We start from the raw sequence: 21951 nt of genomic DNA, 5'->3' as shown, positions 1-21951 counted from the left end.
CCACAAGCAGGACATGTTTTGAAGGAAAGAGATGGGGGAGAAACTTATGAACTCAAAAGACATATTAAGTTAGATGTGGGTGGCTCACGTCTACAATCCTACCTACTCACAAGGCTGAGAACTGAGGATCAAGATTCAAAGTCAACCAGGCAAAAAAGCCTGTGAGACTCTTATCTCCAATTAGCTACCCAAAAAGCAGTAAGTGGAGCTGTGGCTCAAGTGGCAGAGCGCTAGCCTTGAGCAACAAAGGTCAGGGGACAACTCTCAGGTCAAGTTCAAGACCCAGGCCTGGCCAAAACAAACAAACAAACAAAAAAACCCCAAAGTGTTTAAATGAGAAAGCTGAGTCATAAAACTGTAAATGTAAGGACATAGTTACTATCCAAGTGAGGACGAAGAAAAAGGGAGTTGTAGGCTGGGAAGGTGGCTCAGTGGTAGAGTGCTTGCCTTTCATGCATGAGGCCCTGGGTTTGATTCCTCAGCACCACATAAGCAGAAAAAAACCATGGTTCAAGTGGTAGAATGGTAGGGTAGCCTTGAGCTGAAGAGCTGAGGGACAGCGTCCAGGCCCAGAGTTCAGGCCCCATGACTGACCAAAAAAAAAAAAAAAGGAAAAGGGAGTTGTGTTCACAGGAGGGCTCAGAGAAGACCTTTGAGAAAGCTGACAAAATTCCCTGACTGATGGTCTCAGTCACCTTATTTTCACTCATAAGCTATGCAACTGCTACTTATACTTTTAAATCTAGGTTTATTTGCAATAAGATAAATAAAAATAAGCCGGGCGCTGGTGGCTCACGCCTGTAATCCTAGCTACTCAGGAGGCTGAGATCTGAGGATCGCGGTTCAAAGCCAGCCCGGGCAGGAGAGACCATGAGACTCCTATCTCCAATAAACCACCAGAAAACTGGAAGTGGCGCTGTAGCTCAAGTGGTAGAGCGCTCGCCTTGAGCTGAAAAGCTGAGGGACAGCACCCAGGCCCAGAGTTCAAGCCCGGCGACCGACCAAAAAAAAAAAAAAAAAAGATAAAAATAAATGCAAAAATGTCATTCAAAGAGATATAATCTCATTACAGGAAAGATGCAACCTCATTAACATAAAAATAAACAGGGGGGCAGGGAAGGTGGCTCAGTGGTAGAGTGCTTGCCTAGCATGCATGAGACCCTGGGTTCTATTCCTCAGCACCACATAAATAGAAAAAGCCAGGAGTGGCGCTGTGGCTTAAGTGGTAGAGTGCTAGCTTGAGCTGAAAAGCTGAGGGACAATGCCTAGGCCCAGAGTTCAGGTCCCATGACCAACCAAAAATAAATAAATAAACAGGGTAGGGTTGGGAAATATGGGGGAGAATGATGGTCAGGGTGACACTGATACGCACTCTACTTATAAACTGATTTGTTGAATTGCAACCTTTCATACAACTAACGATAATTTAAATTTTTTTTAATAATCAAATGCTTAAACTCAGTAAATTTTTTAATAATCATACTGGAAAACGTAGCCTTGAGGAAATGAATAGATGTACCATGGTTAGTGTTTCACATTGTTATTGATGCTACAAAGGCTTAAAATAAACTCAATTATATGCAATGATATATATCATGTGCCATAAAAGCACACAATGGAAATTTCTTTACAAAATACTTTTTTTGTGTGTGCCAGTATAGAAACTTAGGGTCTGGGTGCTTTCTCTCAAATTTCTAGCACAAGGCTGGCAATGCACCACTTAAGCCATAACTACACCTTTGGGTTTTTGCTGGTTAACTGAGAGGACTCTCATGTACTTTTCTGCCGAGCATGGCTGCAAACCATGATCTGCAGATCTCAGCCTCCTGAGTAGCTAGGATTACAGGCAGCCACAGTGTCACTTCTGATTTTCTGGTGGTTAATTGGAGATAAGACTCTCACAGACTTTCCTGTGTGACTTTGAACCACAATCCTCAGATCTCAGCCTCCAAGGTAACTAGGATTAGTCATGAGCCACTGGCACCCAACTTGGCTAATCTTTAAGAAAAATTTTGACATTGTCCAAAAAGAAATGTACTCTTGCCAAGCACCAGTAGCTCAAGTGGCAGAACACTAGCCTGGAGCAAAAGGAGCTCAGGGATAGCACTCAAACCCCAGCACCAGTGCCAAAAAAAAGAAAGAAAGAAAGAAAGGAAGGAAGAAAGAAAGAAAGGAAGGAAGGAAGGAAGGAAGGTACTCTTTACTGACATATAATTATAACCCTTGTATACCACCTTTATAATAACAATAAAAATTTTTAAAAAATAAAAAAAAAAAGAAAGAGGGGCTGGGAAGGTAGTTCAGTGGTAGAGTGCTTGCCTTGCATGCATGAGGCCCTGGGCTCAATTCCTCAGCACCACATAAACAGAAAAAGCTGGAAGTGGGGCTGTGGTGCTGTGGTAGAGCACTGGTCTTGAGCTGAAGAGTTCAGACCCCATGGCCTGGCAAAAAAAAAAAAAGGAAAAAGAAAGAAAAGGGGGCTGGGAATGTGGATTAGTGGTAGAGTACTTGCCTTGCATGCATGAAGCCCTGGATTCAATTCCTCAGAACCACATATACAGTAAAAGCTAGAAGTGGTATTATGGTTCAAGTAGTAGAACGCTAGCCTTGAGCAAAAGAAGCTCAGGGCCAGTGCCCAGGCCCTGAGTTCAAGCCCCAGGACTGGCCAAAAAAAGAAAAAGAAAAAAGAAAAGAAAATTTACCATAGCCCGGCGCCGGTAGCTCACACCTGTAATCCTAGCTACTCAGGAGGCTGAGATCTGAGCATCGCCGTTCAAAGCCAGCCTGGGCAGGAAAGCCTGTGAGACTCTTATCTTCAAGAAACCACTAGAAAACCGGAAGTGGTTTTGTGGTTCAAGCGGTAGAGCGCTCACCTTGAGCTGAAGAGCACAAGAACAGCGCCCAAGCCCAGAGTTCAAGCCCCATGACCGAAAAAAAAAAAAGAAAGAAAGAAAAGAAAATTTACCATGAGAGAACTCAGAGAACTTGATCTCAAATTAGGTATTCAATTGAACAATGAATATCCCTACTGAAATATCTCTACATGAAAATTTTTGTTTAAATTGCTCAAAATATATAAATATTGCCCTAACAAGTCACACTGCTTATCTGGGATAAACTATATGACTTGCCCTTTACATTTCCAGTTAGTAATCTTCAGGAGAATTATGCAATGATATCTACATTACAAATATAGATATGAAAACACAAAAAAGTAACCTTGTATCTTGCTCTGGGTCACAAACAAAACTGAGGTTTTAATTAGGATTCTGATCCTAATACAAGCCTTTCCACTAGAAAAAGCTCTGTTTTCAAAAACATATTACAAGCTGGGTGCAGATGGCTCAGGCCTGTAATCTTAGCTACTCAGCAAGCTGAGATCCAAGGATTGTAGGTCAAAGCCAGCCCAGGAAGGAAAATCTGTGCGATGCTTGTCTCCAATAATTCACCAGAAAACCAGAAGTGGCACTGTAGCTCAAGTGGTAAAGTGCTCACTTTGAGCTGAAGAGCTGAGGGACTGAGCTCCCAGGCCCTAAGTTCAAGCCCCACAACCGACAAAAATAAAAATAAAAAGATATTACATATATTAGACATTCATCTTTATTAATAAGAGTCTTATGTAACTAAGACATTGTTCAGTTGGAGAAAATACGTTTTAAATGTCTGACCTTCAAATGTCCTGCACCAGTCAGGAATTCAGAGTAACCAGCATCAGTAGCCAGCAAACCTACAAACTGCATGCTGGGCCGTTGTTGTATAAAGGCTTCAACAGCTTTATCTGTCACATGCTTTCTCCCAGAAACATCCAAAGAGACAAGATTGGGTAGGATATCCTTTTGTTCTAGTAAGCGAAGAGCTATGTCAGATGTAAACTGTTTATCATCGGAGATATCAAGATGATTCAGATGTTTTAGTTCTCGAACAACATCCAATATTTGGGTAGTTGTCATTTTTAAACATTTCAAGTGATGCATGGTTAGAGACTTGAGTCGGTCTTTGCAGGCCAGCAGAGCAGTGATGTCTGTGATGGAGGTATTAGAAATATCCAGGCTCTCTAATCTTGGCAATGAGGCAACTTCAGCCAGGTCTTCATTGTAAAACAGAACATTGGTGATGCTTAGAGCTCGAAGACCAGAAAGTCGGCTGAAGCACCGCTCATAAGGATCTTCCAAGGAGAGAGTTAGTGAGTTCAGCACTAAGCACTGGAGATTTTGCTGGATCCACTTATTACTGCCAAGACCACTGATAATATCTGTGATAGTAATATCAGCATTCACACCTGTGGCATCAAGTTCTACTAACTTGTGGTGGCAGAAGGCTTTCCGGAAAGCAACAGCAGATATCTTCGCTTTGCGAATGCAAGCTCTCTTTAACCGCATCTGGTTCCCCCTGAAAATACCTACAGTACCATCATTCAGTAAACCTGGGGAAAATAAGCAGCACTTTAACTTCAAGAAAGTTCAATAACATTTCTATCTTACTTTTCATTTCCAAAATGTTCCCATGTAATGCTAACTCATTTGATGCTCACAATTCAGTGAGCTGATTATAACATTTTTGGAAAGGGGCTTTTCAAATCACAAAACCTCAAGTTTGAACTCCAGTACTAACAACAACAACAACAACAAAAATTCTAATGCTGGAGGGATTTGGATAAGACTCATTAGTATAGCACTTGCTTTAGCATGTTCAGGGCTCTGGGATTCAATCACCACCACCACCACCACCACCACCACCACCACCACCACCACCACCACCCACCTACTGTCCCCCCACAAAGGTGGCTTTCCAAGATTATAGAACTAACAAGTGGCTCAAGTAGGACTGTGGTAGACAGGATATCCACTAACACTGGGTTCTCACTTTACCAGACATTGGCAACTATATTTTGTAGCCCTTCCTTAGTATTACATGAAGCCATGTGATAGTTCTGGCAGTGGGCTGTAAGTTGAAGTGCCCGAGAGCCAACGCATAATTTTCCATGCTATGTTGTCCTGCTATGACAAAGAAAGAGCCTTCAATGCTTGATAAGAAATGTACTCAGTATCTTGCCCATGTAATTGTCACTTCTCTGTACGGTATTTTCACAATAAAAAAAATGTATTAAAAAAAAAAAAGAAAAAGGGGGCTGGGAAGGTGGCTCAGTGGTAGAGCACTTGCCTTGCATGCTCGAGGCCCTGGATTCGATTCCTCAGCACCACATAAGAAAAAAGCCGGAAGTGGCGCTGTGGCTCAAGTGGTAGAGCGCTAGCCTTGAGCTGAAGAGCTGAGGGAAGCGCCCAGGCCCAGAGTTCAGGCCCCACGACCGGACCAAAAAAAAAAGAAAAAGGAAAAAAGCTTCAAGTTCTAAAGAGGTTTGGAAGGGTTGAGCTTCTATTAATCTGAATACTAAGGTGGCTATGGATCAGAACCTTAATGGATTTGCAAGTTTATGTACCACAGTGAGGTTTAAACTGTGTGAGAAAGTACTTGATTTCTTATCACTGCACTTCTAGCCTATCATTTAAATTCACAATGTATTTTATATACACAAATATGTATAAAATATATATCTAGCAAATATATAATGCCTATAACTTATTAAACTGCTAGCCTGATTTGAAACTTACTTAAAGGATTTAGTAGTTATACCTTTTCTGTTAGACGAACGTGAGTAAAAGTAGACATAGTAAACTTCTGAGGAAGGCTTTCAATATAAAATATACAGCTAGGGGCTGGGCAGGTGGCTCAGTGGTAGAGCGCTTGCCTTGCACGCATGAAGCCCTAGGTTCGATTCCTCAGCACCACATAAGCAAAAAGAAAAAAGCCGGAAGAGGCACTGTGGCTCAAGTGGTAGAGCGCTAGCCTTGAGCTGAAGAGATGAGGGACAGTGCTCAGGCCCAGAGTTCAGGCCCCACGACCGGACCCAATAAATAAATAAATAAATAAATAAATAAATAAATAAATAAATAAATAAATAAATAAATAAATGTACTGCTAGTGGTGCTGTGGCTCAAGTGGTAGAGCACTAGCCTTGAGCTGAAGAGCTCAGGACAGCACTCAGGACCAGAGTTCAAGCCGCATGACCAACAAAAAAAAGAAAAAAGGAAGTAAAATATATACCTGATTTTGAAGACATAGACTTATAAAACATAAAAATATCAATATATTTTATAGTAACTACATGTTGAAATTATAATAACAGAAAAAATTTTGAAGCCGGGGGCTGGTTGCTCACACCTGTAATCTAAGTTACTCAGGAGGCTGAGATCATAGTTCAAAGCCAGCCTGGGCAAGAAAGTCCATGAGACTCTTATCTCCAATAAACCATTCAGAAAACCGGAAGTGGCACTGTGGCTCAAGAGATAGAGCGCTAGCCTTGAGCTGAAAAGCTGAGGGACAGCACCCAAGCCCAGAGTTCAAGGCCCACAACTGACAAAAAATAAAATAAAATAAAAATTGAAACTAGTTTCATCTATTTGTCTTTTTTTTTTTGCTAGTCCTGGGGCTTAAACTCAGGGCCTGGGCACTGTCCCTGAGCTTCATTTGCTCAAGGCTAGCACTCTACCACTTGAACCAGAGCATGACTTCCAGCTTTTTCTGTTTATGTGGTACTGAGGAATTGAATCCAGGGCTTCATGCATGCTAGACAAGCACTCTACCACTAGGCCACATTCCCAGCCCCTATTTCTTTTTTCTTCTCCTTCTTCTCCTTCTCCTTTTCCTTCTTTTTTGTCAGTCCTGGGGCCTGAACTCTGGGCCTGGGCATTGTCCCTGAACTCTTAAGCTCACGGCCAGCACTCTACCAGTTGAGCCACAACCCCACTTCCAGCTTTTTCTGCCTATGTTGTACTGAGGAATCTAATCCAGGCATGCAAGGCAAGCACTCTACCACTGAAGCTTAAGTGGTAGAGTGCTAGCCTTGAGTTGAAGAGCTGAGGGATAGCACTCAAACCCAGAGTTCAAGCCCCATGACCGACCAAAAAAAAAAAAAAAGAAAACGCTTCTTGTTTCCCATTTCCTAGAGTTCATTTCAGTAAATATTATTTTATATGATCAGAGTGGACAGTGATACTCTAAAGACATTCCTTTTTTTAAATTTTTGGTCAGTCATGGGGTCTGAACTCTGGGCTTTGGATGCTGTCCCACAGCTCTTCAGCTCCAGGCTAAGCTCTTTTCTGGGGTAAAGGGGTTTCATGGTTCTGACAATTGAATAGCCACTAAGCAAACACTATAAGTAAAGAACTATTAAATGTGGGGCTGGGAAGGTGGCTCAGTGGTAGAGCGCTTGCCTTGCATGCCTGAGGCCCTGGGTTCAATTCCTCAGCACCACATAAGCAAAAAGAAAAAAAAAGCCAGAAGTTACGCTGTGGCTCAAGTGGTAGAGTGCTACCTTGAGCTGAAGAGCTGAGGGACAGCGCCCAGGCCCAGAGTTCAGGCCCCATGATCGGACCCCAAAAAAAAGAAAAAGAACTATTAAATGCTGTAGATACAAAGAAAGGCAAGACACACCTCTACACTCAATTTATAACTCTATATAAGGTGGTACCTATAATCCTAGTACTCAGAAGGTAGTAAGAACCACCTTCACCCGTCTGGGGTGCCAAGACTTTGAAACCTACCCAGCGGTAAAGAGATCCTCCCTGCTCCCTGCTGGGGCAGTGTAAGAAGAAGCTCAGTGAAAAGTGAACACTCTCACAGTTGACCAAGAGTAATAAAACCATCTCCTACCAACATGGTGTCAGTGGAGGCCAACTGGGAAGCGAAGTGTCACATTCATATCCCTTTCAGCTAGAGAGGTATTGGTAGGGTTCTAAAGGAGAGCCAGAATTCCAATTCCTACACAGTAGTAACAAGTAGCTCCACACAGGTTGTCAGTAAAAGTCAAGTGGAAGCTAAATGTCTGCTGCCAATAATGAGGCAGTGCTCCTACTTTCCATATTCAGAGACATAAACTAAAAAAATAAAAAGACATAATATCCCAGATGTCCACATTTCAGCCAAAAATCATCATGGTACAAAGAAACTGAAAGCAAGGTAATAAATATCAAAACTGAGGTAACAGAACATTAAGATTATTTGACAATTATAAAGAGGGAATCATAAAAATGCAATTACATTTTCAAAAGTGAACAATTACAAGCATCCTTGAAAAAAAAGCTTTTTCAAACATAAGGAACTGAAAAAATACAATTATGACTGAGGTCACTAGTTCTCTTTAAGGGAAGAAACATAAGGAAGGAAAAAAAAAACAAAAAGCTGTAAAAACAAGTGATAGAACATTAGACTTGAGAAGAAAAAGCTACAGGACAGCACCCAACCTCTGAATTCAAGACCAGTACAGCACCAAAAACAAAACAATAACAACAACAAAACTCTAACAATATAGATCCATGAACTTATACATAAACATAAAACTGCAAAATTTTTAGAAAAATAGAACTAAGTCTGTTGTAATATAATGTTAGACAAAGGGTCTACATTTGATACCAAAAGCATAATCAATAAACTCACTTTCACTTAAAAAAAAATCTTTTAGGAAAGATAAAAAGATAAGCTAGAGTGAAACTATTTGCAAACCACATCTCTAACAAAGTACCAGCATCAAGAAAACAATTTAAAAACTACAACAGCTTAAAAACTACAGCTAGGGCTGGGAATGTGGGTCAGTGGTAGAGTGCTTGCCTAGCATGCATGAAGCTCTGGGTTCAATTCCTCAGTACCACATAAACATATAAAGCCAGAAGTAGCGCTGTGGCTCCAGTGGTAGAGTACTGACCTTGAGCAAAAGCTCAGGGACAGTGCCCAGACCCTGAGTTCAAACCCTAGGATAAGAAAGGAAGGAAGGAAGGAAGGAAGGAAGGAAGGAAGGAAGGAAGGAAGGAAGGAAGGAAGGAAGGAAGGAAGGAAGGAAGGAAGGAAGGAAGGAAGGAAGGAAGGAAGGAAGGAAGGAAGGAAGGAAGGAAGGAAGGAAGGAAGGAAGGAAGGAAGGAAGGAAAGAAGGAAGGAAGGAAGGAAGGAATGAAAGAAGGGTAAAATTTGCTGGGCTGGGAAGGTAGCTCAGTGGTAGAGCACTTGCCTTGCATGCCTGAGGCCCTGGGTTCGATTCCTCAGCACCACATAAGCAAAAAGAAAAAAGCTGGAAGTGGCACTGTGGCTCAAGAGGTAGAGCGCTAGCCTTGAGCTGAAGAGCTGAGGGACAGCACCCAGGCCGAGTTCAGGCTCCATGACCAGATCAAAAAAAAAAAAAAAAAAGTAATCATCTAGATCATCATTTTAAAAGTTGAAGAAGGGCTGGGAAGGTGGCTCAGTGGTAGAGCGCTTGCCTTGCATGCATGAGGCCCTGGGTTCGATTCCTCAGCACCATATAAGCAAAAAGAAAAAAGCCGGAAGTGGCGCTGTGGCTCAAGTGGTAGAGTGCTAGCCTTGAGCTGAAAAGCTGAGGGACAGCGCCCAGGCCCCACAGAGTTCAGGCCCCATGACTGGACCCAAAAAAATAAAAAAATAAAAATAAAAGTGAAGAAATTTCAGTGAAGAAATAATGTAAAGCCAAACTGGGCGCCAGTTGCTCACACCTATAATCAAAGCCAGCCCCAGCAGGAAAGTACATGAGACGCTTATATCCAAATAACCACCAAAAACTAGAAGTGGTCCTGTGGCTCAAGTGGTAGAGCACTAGCCTTGAGCTTAAGAGCTGAGGGACAGTGCCCAGGCCCAGAGTTCAAGCCCTAAGACATACAAAAAAAAAAAAAAAGTAAAGCCATATCCCCACATCTACCCTCCCTCATCTCAAAGGACTGGATTCACTGGGAGCACAGACAAAAACAATTACAAATCTTTTTTTTTGGGGGGGGGGTCAGTCTGAGGCTTGAACTCTGGGCCTGGGTGCTGTCCCTCAGCTCTTCAGCTCAAGGCTAGCCCTCTACCACTTGAGCCACAGTGCCACTTCCGGTTTCCTGAGTGGTTTATTGGAGATAAAGAGTATCACGGACTTTTCTGCCCACAGACTTTTCTGCCCAAGCTGGCTTCGAACTTCAACCCTCAGATCTCAGCCTCCTGAGTAGCTAGGATTAAAGGCATAAGCCACAGGCACCAGCCCACAATTGCAAATCTTACATAGAGTATTTAAATGAATAGAGAAAAGGAAGGAATGAGGGAGGGAAGGAGGAAGGAAGCATTTGCCTGTATTAGAAAAGAGAAATAAAAATTCTTAAACTATATAGTAAGAGCCAGGATGTATAAAAATAAATTACTTGGAGATGTGGCTCAGATGGTAGAGTATTAGCCAATGAGCAAAAGCATCAGGTATCAAATTTAAGTGCTGGGAAAGAGGAGAGTGTTCCTTTTCCCAGAATCAGGTTCATTTGGCTTTTTGTGTTATCCTTTTCTCTTACTCTGCAGTGGGTTTTTCATTTTTTTGTTTGTTTGTGGTCCTAAAGCTTGAAATCAGGATGTGGGCTCTGTCATTGAGCCTCTTTGTGCTTAAGGCGAGAGCTCTACTACTTGAACCACAGGCCACTTCCAGCTTTTTCTGAGTAGTTTACTAGAAGTAAGAGCCTTGTGAACTGCGATCCTCCCTCAGTTCTTAGCCTTATGAGTAGCTACCATTACAGTCATAGGCCACAAGCGCCCAGCTTTTTCTCTAGTTTTTTGTTTTTGTTTTTAAGCTAGTGCTTTTAATTCATGGCCTTCACTCTACATCAGCTTTATCACTCATAGCTGATGCTCTACCATTTTTCAGTTATTTCTAAGATAATATTAAAGCACTGTTGTACTTAAAAATCTAATGCCAATTAGGTACACATAGTTTTGTTTTACCATGAAATGCCATGGTCTGAAGCAGGCGATCTGCCACCTCCTGTGGAAATACTCCAGGTTCCTGCAAACACAATGTTCCATCTTGTCTTGCTGAACAGAACTTTTCCAGGTGAGTGGTCAGGAAACTCAAGCAGATATCAAGTAAGGAATAAGGAGATGCCTCCTCCTTGGAGTCCAGAAAGAAACATAAAGGGAAACAAAAATGAACATATTAATTTCCAGAAAAGTAGACAGAAAAGCATTACTCATTCAATAAATATTTACTGAGTGTATATACAGTAGACATGTGTGACCCATTTTCTAAGAAGAAAAGAACCACATGGCCTGGGAATGTTCTTAGTGGTAGAGTGCCTGCCTAGCATGCATGAAGCAGTGGGCTTGATTCCTCAATACCATATAAACAGAAAAAGCCAGATGTAGTGCTGTAAATCAAGTGGTAGAGTACTAGCCTTGAGCAGCTCAGGGACAGTGCCCAGGCCCTGAGTTTAAGCCCCAAGACTGGCAAAAAAAAAAAAAAAAAAGAAGAAGAAAGAAAGAGAAAGAGAGAGAGAAAGAGAGAGGGAGGAAGGAGGGAGGGAGGGAGGGAGGGAGGAAAGAGAGAGAGAGAGAGAGAGAGAGAGAGAGAGAGAGAGAGAGAGAGAGAGAAAAGAACCACTAAAATAAACATTTCCACATGATCTTTTAAATACCATAGAGGACATACTGGTTACTATGAATGTACATTGTGGTTTCTAGCACTAGCCTTGAGAACAAAAGTGCAAGACCATACCCGTCCTTGAGTTCTAGTGCCAGGACTGGCACACAAAAAATTATTTTTTCAATCAATAAGCCATATGTGATGGTAAGCATCTGTAGTCCCAGGTACATGAATAGTCACAGGTGAGAACTGTGGTTCTGGGTAGACCTGGGCAAAACTATCAGATCCTATCTGAAAAGTGACTAAAGCAAAAAAAGGAGCCAGGTGCTGATGGCTCACTCCTATAATTCTAGCTACTCAGGAGGCTGAGATCTGAGGATCACGGTTCAAAGCCAGTTCGGGCAGGAACTCCGAGAGACTCTTTTTTTTTTTTTAATTGTGAAAAAACTGTACAGAGGGGTTACAATTACATGGGCAAGATAATGAGTATATTTCTTATCAAGCATTGTAGCCTCCTCCTTTGTTTTCCCTTCCCATCCCTTCCAAGCCTCCCCCTCCATCCAATCCTCCTCCCACCCCCCCCCCCCCCACCAAAGTTGTAAAGTTCGTTTTCTTTTTTTTTTTTGTCGGTCGTGGGGCCTGAACTCTGGGCCTGGGCGCTGTCCCTCAGCTCTTCAGCTCAAGGCGAGTGCTCTACCACTTGAGCTACAGCGCCACTTCCGGTTTTCTGGTGGTTTATTGGAGATAGGAGTCTCACGGTCTCTCCTGCCCGGGCTGGCTTTGAACCGCGATCCTCAGATCTCAGCCTCCTGAGTAGCTAGGATTACAGGCGTGAGCCACCAGCACCCGGCTCCGTAAAGTTCGTTTTCGACATGACAACTTGTACTTCTCATTGTTGCTCCGTGAGACTCTTATCTCCAATAAGCCACCAGAAAACCAGAAGTGGCACTGTGGCTCAAGAGGTAGAGCGCTCTCTTTGAGCTGAAGAGCTGAGGAATAGCGTCCAAGCCCAGAGTTCAAGCCCCATGACTGACCAAAAAAAAAAACAAGAAAAAAAAGACCACTGTGTAAGTGAAAACCTTGAATCACAAAAATAATAATGGGTGAATACCCAAATAGAACCATTTAGAATACAACACAATTAGTCCTTGAACCTTGATTGGGAATTGTTTTCTCCTACCTATTAGCTAAAGGAGAGGAAAGGTAGAAGAGGAGGAAGCTGGGATATAAATTCAAGGCTTAAGTAATCAGGGGTGCTGGGAAGGTGGCTCAGTGGTAGAGCGCTTACCTTGCAAGCCTGAGGCCCTGGGTTTGATTCCTCAGCACCACATAAGAAAAAAGAAAAAAGCCGGAAGTGGGGCTGTGGCTCAAGCGGTAGAGCGCTAGCCTTGAGCTGAAGAGTTCAGGGATAGCACCCAGGCCCAGAGTTCAACCCCACGACTGACAAAAAAAAAAAAAAAAGCCAGAAGTGGCGCTGTGGCTAAGTGGTAGAGCGCTAACCTTGGGCTGAAGAGCTGAGGGACAGCACCCAGGCCCAGAGTTCAGGCCTCACGATCGGACCCCCCCCAAAAAAATAGTAATCAGTATCTAAAAAAATGGTCACTTCTTATTAACATTTAGAGAATCTAAGTAAATATTATATGAGAATCCTTTTTATTATTTTTATAACTTTGGGTAAATCTGCAACTATTCAAATAAATAAAATTATAATACTCCCATAATCTTATAGACAAAACATAACAAAACTGGGCAAGAGCCAGGTGTTGTTAGCTCACATCTGTAATCCTAGTTCCTCATGAAGCTGAGATCTGAGGATCACAGTTCAAAGCGAGCCCACCAATAAAGTCCATGAGATTTTTTATCTCCAATTAACCACCAAAAACCCACAAATGGAGCTGTGGTAGAGTGCTTGTCTTGAGAAAACACTCAGGGACAGGTGCCTGGTCCTGAGTTCAAGCCCTAGGACTGGCACACAGACACACAGACACACACACACACCCCCTCATACCCTCACTAGACAACAGATTATTTCTTCACACACACACACATACACACACACCCTCATACACACACATACCCTCATACCCTCACTGGGCAACAGATTATTTCTTCAACCCTTTAAGTAACAGATGGAAAGTACAACTGCTTAGACAATTACAAAAATAGTGAAAGAAGTGAGCTGATTTTAACAATAGACTTTAAGACCACCACAAACTGGTGATATCCAGTACAATGAATAAAGTACTCAAAAGTGGTTACAAGCTGAGCGCTAGTGGCTCACACTTGTAATCTAGTTACTCAGGAGTCTGAGATTTGAGGATCACAGTGCAAAGCCAGACTGAGAAGGAAAGTCTACGAGAGTCTTATTTCCAATTAACCATCAGAAAATCAGAATTGGAGCTGTGGCTCAAAGTGGTACAGTGCTAGCCTCCAACACAAATGCTTAGGGGCAACACTCAAGCCCTGAGTTCAAGGCCCAGGACCACCCCTCCTCAAAAAAAAAAAAAGCGGGGGGGCTGGGAAGGTGGCTCAGTGGTAGAGTGCTTGCCTTGCATGTATAAGGCCCTGGGTTCAATTCCTCAGTACCACATAAGCAAAAAGAAAAAAAAAGCCAGAAGTAGCACTGTGGCTCAAGTGGTAGAGTACTAGCCTTGAGCTGAAGAGCTGAGGGACAGCGCCCAGGCCCAGAGTTCAGGTCCAACGACCAGCAAAAAAAAAAAAAGTAGTAACTAGCCTTATAATTAACTACTTGAAGTATAACATTGTCTTTGAACAATGGATGAAAAAGTATCTGTGGAAAATATAAACTATTCCAGGCTGAGGGAACTGTGCAATCCATCTTTATTTTTTTTTGTTAGCAGAATACTTTCTGGATATGAAATAATCCTGATAACTGTGAATTACTCAACATTTTCCCAAATGGGGGGTCTCTCAAACACTGCTAGTCAGAATATTAATAGGCGGGCTGGGAAGGTAGCTCAGTGGTAGGGTGCTTGCCTTGCATGCCTGAGGCCCTGGGTTCGATTCCTCAGCACCACATAAGCAAAAAGAAAAAAAAAGCCAGAAGTGGCTCAAGTGGTAGAGCGCTAGCCTTGAGCTGAAGAGCTGAGGGACAGCACCCAGGCCCAGAGTTCAGGCCCCACGACCAGACCAAAAAAAAAAAGTATTAATTGGCATAAGCTTGTTTTCTCATCATAAAAAATTTGGTAATAGTCTCTATGACACCTATACTAGGCTAGGATTGTAGCTTAGTAGGAATACCACTTTGTTGATAGGAGGACTGATGTGAAAAACAGGGAGGAGAAAAGAATTTTCTTGACTAAATTTCTCCTTGCCTGCTCAAATATCCTATATACTTAAGTCTGGGAACTCAGTATTCCACATTATGCCTTTAGTTAAAAGGCAGGAGGGCAACCCTCTCCTTAGGTTTAATAAGGCATTTGGGATTTTGTGACTGGAAGATCCCCTTTTCCTGTCTGACATGCAGATTTCTGAGATTTCAGAAATTTCAAGGTAATTGTTGAAAGGATAAGAAAAGCTGTCTTAGTGGTAGAATGCTTGCCTAGCATGCATGAAGCCCTGGGTTCCATTCCTCAGTACCACATACACAGAAAATGCCAGAAGTCGTGCTGGGCCTAGCTGGCAGAGCACTAGCCTTGAGTACAGAGAGGCTCAGGGACAGAGCCCAGGCCCTGAGTTCAAGCCAAATAATGGAGTCTTTAAAAGGATTAAAGAATTTTACTACTGCAAACACTATAACCACAATGTAAGCTAGGTAAGGGAGAAAACTAGCCTATAAATAAGAGCTTTGGTTTTAATACTGTTCTCCAGCTAGGATTGCTTTGTAAAAGCCAGGGAAACTGGTCTGAAAACCTCTATACACAGCCTTTTCTGATGACACAGAAGCCTTAAACTCAGAGAAAAATGTGTGATTCTGTATGTTCCAGCTTCCCCTCTGGGAAGAGGGTGATACGGGATGAATTGTCAGGAGATCTCCTCCATGGGCATCCCTGTTCTAGACGCTACCGAATTTTAGAAGGTAGCCACTCCCTCTGCCTCAATTATACTAGAGCATCTAGTTCTTATTTATATCTCCCACATTATTTCCTACCTCCCCCCACTTATGTCAACAAATATCCTTTTACCCCTTTGATAGAAATAAACTCTGAGGGCACCACACACAGTGGTGCATTATACCACCAAAACCAACTAAAATGCAGTTATAGATGGAGGCACTAAGTAGGCACGTGTTCTCTTTTCATGAACAAATTATCTCAAAGTAAAGGGAAACTTGGTTTTGACAACCTGGAAGGATTTACGTGTTCTCTTCTCAGTTTGTGGCATTCAGCAGATCAGGTTTATGCTGACACTGTCCATGTCAAAGCTAAACTAAACCGGTTGGAAATGTTCCCATTCCCAATGATGAACCATACTGGATTTACTGAGTTGGGAATGCCATATTGAATTAGGAAATTACATTATTAATTACTTAATTGAAAGAATAAACAGTGTCAAGGCTGTTAATTATAATAGATTAAAGATCACTTAGGAAAGAATGAAAAATTAAAAACCTAACCTTTCTTCTACAATGATTAACTGAGACCCTGGGAAAATACACCAATATCAGCCCTAGATTCAGTAGAAGGACAAACACTTCTAGGAACAGATTTTATTAGGTAATCAGCATCAGATATCAATTGTAATCTTAAAAAACAAACAAACAGGGGCTGGGAAGGTGGCTCAGTGGTAGAGCGCTTGCCTTGCATGCCTGAGGCCCTGGGTTCGATTCCTCAGCACCACATAAGCAAAAAGAAAAAAGCCGGAAGTGGCTCTGTGTCTCAAGTGGTAGAGCGCTAGCCTTGAGCTGAAGAGCTGAGGGACAGTGCCCAGGCCCAGAGTTCAGGCTCCACAACCGGACCCAAAAAACAAACAAACAAACAAAACAGAACATGGAGCCTCCCACAGACCTCACATAAAGAATTAGTGGGGGGTGGGTGGGAGTGTAGTTGTAGAAGTGTGAGGGAAGGGACGGTAGGGGAAAAACAAAGGAGGAGGCAACAATGCTTGATAAGAAATGTACTCATAGCCGGGCGCTGGTGGCTCACGCCTGTAATCCTAGCTACTCAGGAGGCTGAGATCTGAGGATCGCGGTTCAAAGCCAGCCCGGGCAGGAAAGACCGTGAGACTCCTATCTCCAATAAACCACCAGAAAACCGGAAGTGGCGCTGTAGCTCAAGTGGTAGAGCGCTCGCCTTGAGCTGAAGAGCTGAGGGACAGTGCCCAGGCCCAGAGTTCAAGCCCCACGACCGACAAAAAAAAAAAAAAAGAAATGTACTCATTACCTTGCTCATGTAACTGTAACCCCTCTGTACAGTATTTTCACAATAAAAAAACTTAAAAAAAAAAAAAAAAAAAGAATTAATAGGGGGCCAGCTGCTGCTGGTAGCTCACGCCTGTAATCCTAAATCCTAGCTATTTGGAAGCTGAGGATCACAGTTCAAAGCAAGCCGGAGCAGGAAAATCCATGAGACTCTTATCTTCAATTAACTACCAGAAATGGCGCTGTGGCTCAAGTGGTAGAGCATTAGCCTTAAGCTGAAGAGTTGAGGGACAGAGCTCAGGCCCAGAGTTCAAGCCCCATAATCAACAACAACAACAACAAAAAGGAGATCAGGAACAGTGTCCAGGCCCTGAGTTCAAGCCCCAGGACCAGCATGCACTCAAAAAACTACCTTCTGGCTAGAGGCATGGCTCAGCAGGAAAGCACCCACCTAGTAAGCTCAGGGCCTTCAACCCTCTAGTACTAAAAAAAAGAAAGAAAAAAAAAAAAGGAAAAAGAAAAAATTGATAATCCTGATACAAATTCTAAGGAAAGACATAGTTGCCTAGTAATTATTTTCTTGCTGTAGCTTTGCACACTTTTTCTTATAACAAGGAAATTATATTCATCATATCCTAACACACTCTATATCTGAAGCCTTAGGCAAATACCATGTACTCAGAAAATGACCAAGACATGCTCCTGGAACTCCAACCTTACAAGAGAACACTGTCAAGAGTGCTCTTACCTGACTTCTGGCTTCCTTATACGCACACATGTGAAAAAAATGTGTCTGTGGATTACTGTACTTTTCATATGGTAAATAATGCTCAATATAATCTATATTCAGCCATTATAGGGCAATAAAGATGGTATTAGCAACCAAAGCACTGGAGACATAACTCAGGGCTAGAGGTCATGCCTAGTATAAACAGGACCTAAATTCAATCCCAAGCACTGAAAGAAAAAGAAAAGCAACCAAAATATTAATGAGTTAAAATGTTGATTATCTAATATATGACCTTTGAGACACTGTGAAGGGTTTTAGTTTTAATAATTTATTTTGATATTTTCATAAATCCACAAAGATAGCATATATCAAAAACAGAGATTGATAGGCAAAACTGTAACACTGTTAGTGATTCTACACCTCTCCAATAACACAATAATCTGTTGTTGTTTTTTTTTTGGGGGGTCCAGTGGTGGGGCCTGAACTCTGGGCCTGGGCGCTGTCCCTCAGCTCTTCAGCTCAAGGCTAGCGCTCTACCACTTGAGCCATAGAGCCACTTCTGGCTTTTTTCTTTTTGCTTATGTGGTGCTGAGGAATCGAACCCAGGGTCTCATGCATGCAAGGCAAGCGCTCTACCACTGAGCCACCTTCCCAGCCCCTAACACAATAATCTGTCTTTGGAAAGTTCACTAAGTCAAAAAGTGATGTGATATATTGTCATATATTATTTCCTTATACTTTTTCCTCCAGCTTAAATAAACATTACTATGACAAAGCAAGGATAAAAGACTAGTACAAAGTGCTCTTCATTCCCAACTGTTTCATAATGTAGTTAGAATGACCATCCTCAAAATCTTTAATTATTTCACACAAGAAATAGGTATGGTCTCAGTTTTTAAGAGGCTGAGGCAGGAATACAACATAGCAAGATCAGCCTGGACAACATAGCAAGATCCTGTCTCAAACAAACAAAAACATCTTTTGGCAGGGCACCGATGGCTCATGCCTGTGATCCTAGCTACTCAGAAGGCTGAGATCTGAGGATCACTATTCAAAGCCAGCCCAGGCAGGATAGTCCCTGAGACTCTTATCTCCACCACCAGAAGACCGGAAGTGGCACTGTGGCTCAAATGGTAAAGCTGAAGAGCCCAGGCCCAGAGTTCAAGAAGTATTACATAGGTTCTTGTCAGAAGTTCAACTCTCAGGCCCTAATCTAAACCTAATAAATCAAACTCTAGAGATGGAGCAGCCAGCAAGCCCTCTAAGTGGTTCTGATGTGCAGCAAAGTTTGAGAAAGCCCTGTGTCAGACTTCTCAACTACTCATAACAATACAGAATATTTGAAAAATGAGTATAAAAAAAGCAAAATTGTGTAAGTATTCATTCAATTCTATTTTGTCAAATGTCTACTAAACATATTGCACAAGTAAGAAAACAGTCTCAGGGGCTGAGAAGGTGACTCAGTGGTAGAGCGCTTGCCTTGCATGCATGAGGCCCTGGGTTCAATTCCTCAGCACCACATAAGCAGGAAAAAAAACCGCCGAAAGTGGTGCTATGGTTCAAGTGGTAGCGTGCTAGACTTGAGTTGAAGAGCTGAGGGACAGTGCCCAGGCCCAGAGTTCAGGCCCCACGACCGGAACCGAAAAAAAGTAAAAAAAAAAAGAAAAGAAAAGAAAACAGTCTCAGCCCGGGTGCTGGTGACTCACACCTATAATCCTAGCTACTCTGGAGGCTGAGATCTGAGGATTGCGGCTCAAAGCCAGTCTGGGCAGGAAAGTTTGTGAGACTCTAATCTCCAATAAACCACTAGAAGACCAGAAATGCAGCTGTGGCTCAAGCGGTAGAGCACTTGTCTTGAGCTGAAGAACGCAGGGACAGCAACCAAGCTTAGAGTTCAAGCCCCATGACTGACCAAAAACAAAACAAAACAAACAAACAAAAAAAAAAACAGCCTCTATAAATTCAAGCTCAGAATAAACTGGTATTTTTTTCTTTTTTTTTTTTTTTTTTTGGGGGTCTGGTCGTGGGGACTGAATTCTGGGCCAGGGCGCTGTCCTTAGCTCTTCTGCTCAAGGCTAGTGCTCTACCACTTGAGCCACAGTGCCACTTCCGGCTTTTTTTTCTTTTTGCTTATGTGGTGCTGAGGAATGGAACCTAGGGCCTCAGGCATGCAAGGCAAGCGCTCTACCACTGAGCTATCTTCCTAGCCCTGGTATTTTTTTCTCTTTGTGCTCTTTACTACATTTATGTACATGTTTTCACAAGTAAATTCACATTAGTTAGATGCAAAGTCTGAAACACAATGCCTAGTAGACCTGAACGTTTGTCTCTCCCAAATAAACCAAATGAACTCTTAACCCCCAAGGTGATGACATGGGAAGTAGGATTTTTTTTTGGGGGGGGGGGGTCGGGTCATGGGGCCTGAACTCTGGGTCTGGGCACTGTCCCTCAGCTCTTCAGCTCAAGGCTAGCGCTCTACCACTTGAGCCACAGTGCCACTTCCAGCTTTTTTCTTTTTGCTTACGTGGTGCTGAGAAATCGAACCCAGGGCCTCATGCATGCAAGGCAAGTACTCTACCACTGAGCCACCTTCCCAGCCCACTCTGAGAAATTTCTGTTGTCTATAGTCAATTTATGGTATTTTGTTCTAGCAGCCCAAAAGAATTTAATAAACTATCTTTCTAGATTCACTTCTTACTATACCTCTTGACTCCTGCATCTTTCTATATTATATAAAGGTAATCCTTCCTACAACACATCCTACTCTTTCAACTCCCATTCACAATAAAACATTCTTCCTCATACCTCTAATGACACTCTGGGATCCTAAATACCCAAAGGGAAGTTCATAGCCACATACTCTTTCTCAGTAGATTTCCAAAAATGTGTAAGTTTGATGCTACCTTTTTGTCCTGGATGTAATGGCTCACCTCTTACTATATTCCTTTTCATATAAAAAATAAGATGCTCAAGTGGTGCTGTGGCTCAAGTGGTAGAGCACTAGCCTTCAGCTAAAGAGCTGAGGGACAGCATCCAGGCTCAGAGTTCAAACCCCACAACCAAACCCCCCCCAAAAAAAAGATGCTCAGCCAGGCGCCAGTAGCTCCTACTTGTAATCCTAGCTACTCAGTAGGCTGAGATGTGAAAATCAGTTTGAAGCCAGCCTAGCAGGAAACTCTGTGAAACTCTTATCTCCAATTAACCTCAAAATGCCAGAAGGGGAACTGTGAGTAGTAGAGCACTAGCTTTAAGCAAAAGAGCTTAGGGACACCATCCAGGCCCAGAGTTCAAGCCCCAGTATCTGCACAAACACACACAAATAATCCTAAAATGCTCAACTCACTCTGTAGTCCACTAGTTGCTTCAAATTACAGTTTGAGACTACTTGGTAGGAAAATGAGACCATAACGGAAATCAAGCACTCACTCATTCCTGGAATAACAGGAATAAATAAGGCACAATTGCTTCAAGAACTTGCATTCCCTAGAAGAAACAGGTTAGAACACAATGACTGTGGTGGGTTGTAAAAGTGAGAGAGACAGACACAAGAGATTAACAACCTATAAATACAGGAGTCAATGAGTCAGGAATGTTTATAGATTAAGTGATATGTTAATACACCACTTTCCTAAAAATCAGATGAAAGAAAAACAAGTGACTAACCTAGGAGAACATGATTATTAGGACTTACTTGTCTAAAATGTCTTATCCTTCCCAGAGATAAAAATTATACCTACTGTATATAAAGCCATGTTTTCAATTTAATGTATTGCAAAACACTTGCAATCCAACGCAATGAAAAACCAACTGAAGTCACAATCTATTTTGAAACAGGAAGAAAATTTGCAAATAAAAGATTCCCTGAAGAAAGGGCAGGAAGGGCAAAACAAATGAACCCTTCAGAAGGTATTAAATAGATTGTCAGTCTGACTGCCAAGTTGATTTTCAGTCCTCAAATGCCCTTCGTCTGCCTCCAAACAAAACCAAATCAATTGTTCTAAGTAATTATCAGTCAAAATTGCAATTAAAAAAAATTCCCAAACCCTATCTCCAATCCAAGTAGGCTCAAAATAAAAATAAATTTAAAAGCATTTTTAAAGACTTCTGTCAAAAAGGCTAGATTCTTATAAGGTCACAACATACATGAGGGTCATCACTCAGGTTTTGCAATGACACCAGGCGGCACAGCTTCCAGACTCTCTTCCTTTACCTCCCTTCTCCCCTTTCCACCCTCCGAAAAAGAGGGAGATGCGGAGGGAGGAAGGGGGGAGAAGGAGGAAGGGAAGGAGGGAAAGAAAGAGAGAGAGAGAGCAGAAATCCTATGAATCGTTTGTGTGCTCGATCACAGCTCCTGAAAAGCAATCGCTTACAAATTGTTCCTGCTGAGCCCCCGCCCTCAAAGCGGGTGGAAGGAAGTGAGGGCAGCTGGAGAGCCGAGGGGCTAGGAGATCCGAGAAGGGGTCAAGG

At 42.4% G+C, this 21951-nt stretch overlaps 1 protein-coding gene across 1 annotated transcript in view; it reads right to left on the bottom strand.

Moving 5' to 3' along the window:
• Positions 1–21951, bottom strand: part of Zyg11b (zyg-11 family member B, cell cycle regulator) — a 63438-nt gene that overhangs the window by 40847 nt on the left and 640 nt on the right. Inside the window, exons 2-3 of the mRNA XM_042676167.1 lie at positions 10798–10963; positions 3669–4423 (exon numbers count right to left, since the gene is read on the bottom strand). Coding sequence (XP_042532101.1) covers positions 3669–4423; positions 10798–10963 — 921 coding nt within the window. The remainder of the gene's footprint in view (positions 1–3668; positions 4424–10797; positions 10964–21951) is intronic.

This window comes from Dipodomys spectabilis, unplaced genomic scaffold, assembly GCF_019054845.1.
Source record: "Dipodomys spectabilis isolate Male_0828 unplaced genomic scaffold, ASM1905484v1 ptg000002l, whole genome shotgun sequence".
Taxonomy (NCBI): domain Eukaryota; kingdom Metazoa; phylum Chordata; class Mammalia; order Rodentia; family Heteromyidae; genus Dipodomys; species Dipodomys spectabilis.
Note: the sequence above shows the minus strand (reverse complement) of the source record. Positions and strands in the feature narration are given on the sequence as shown.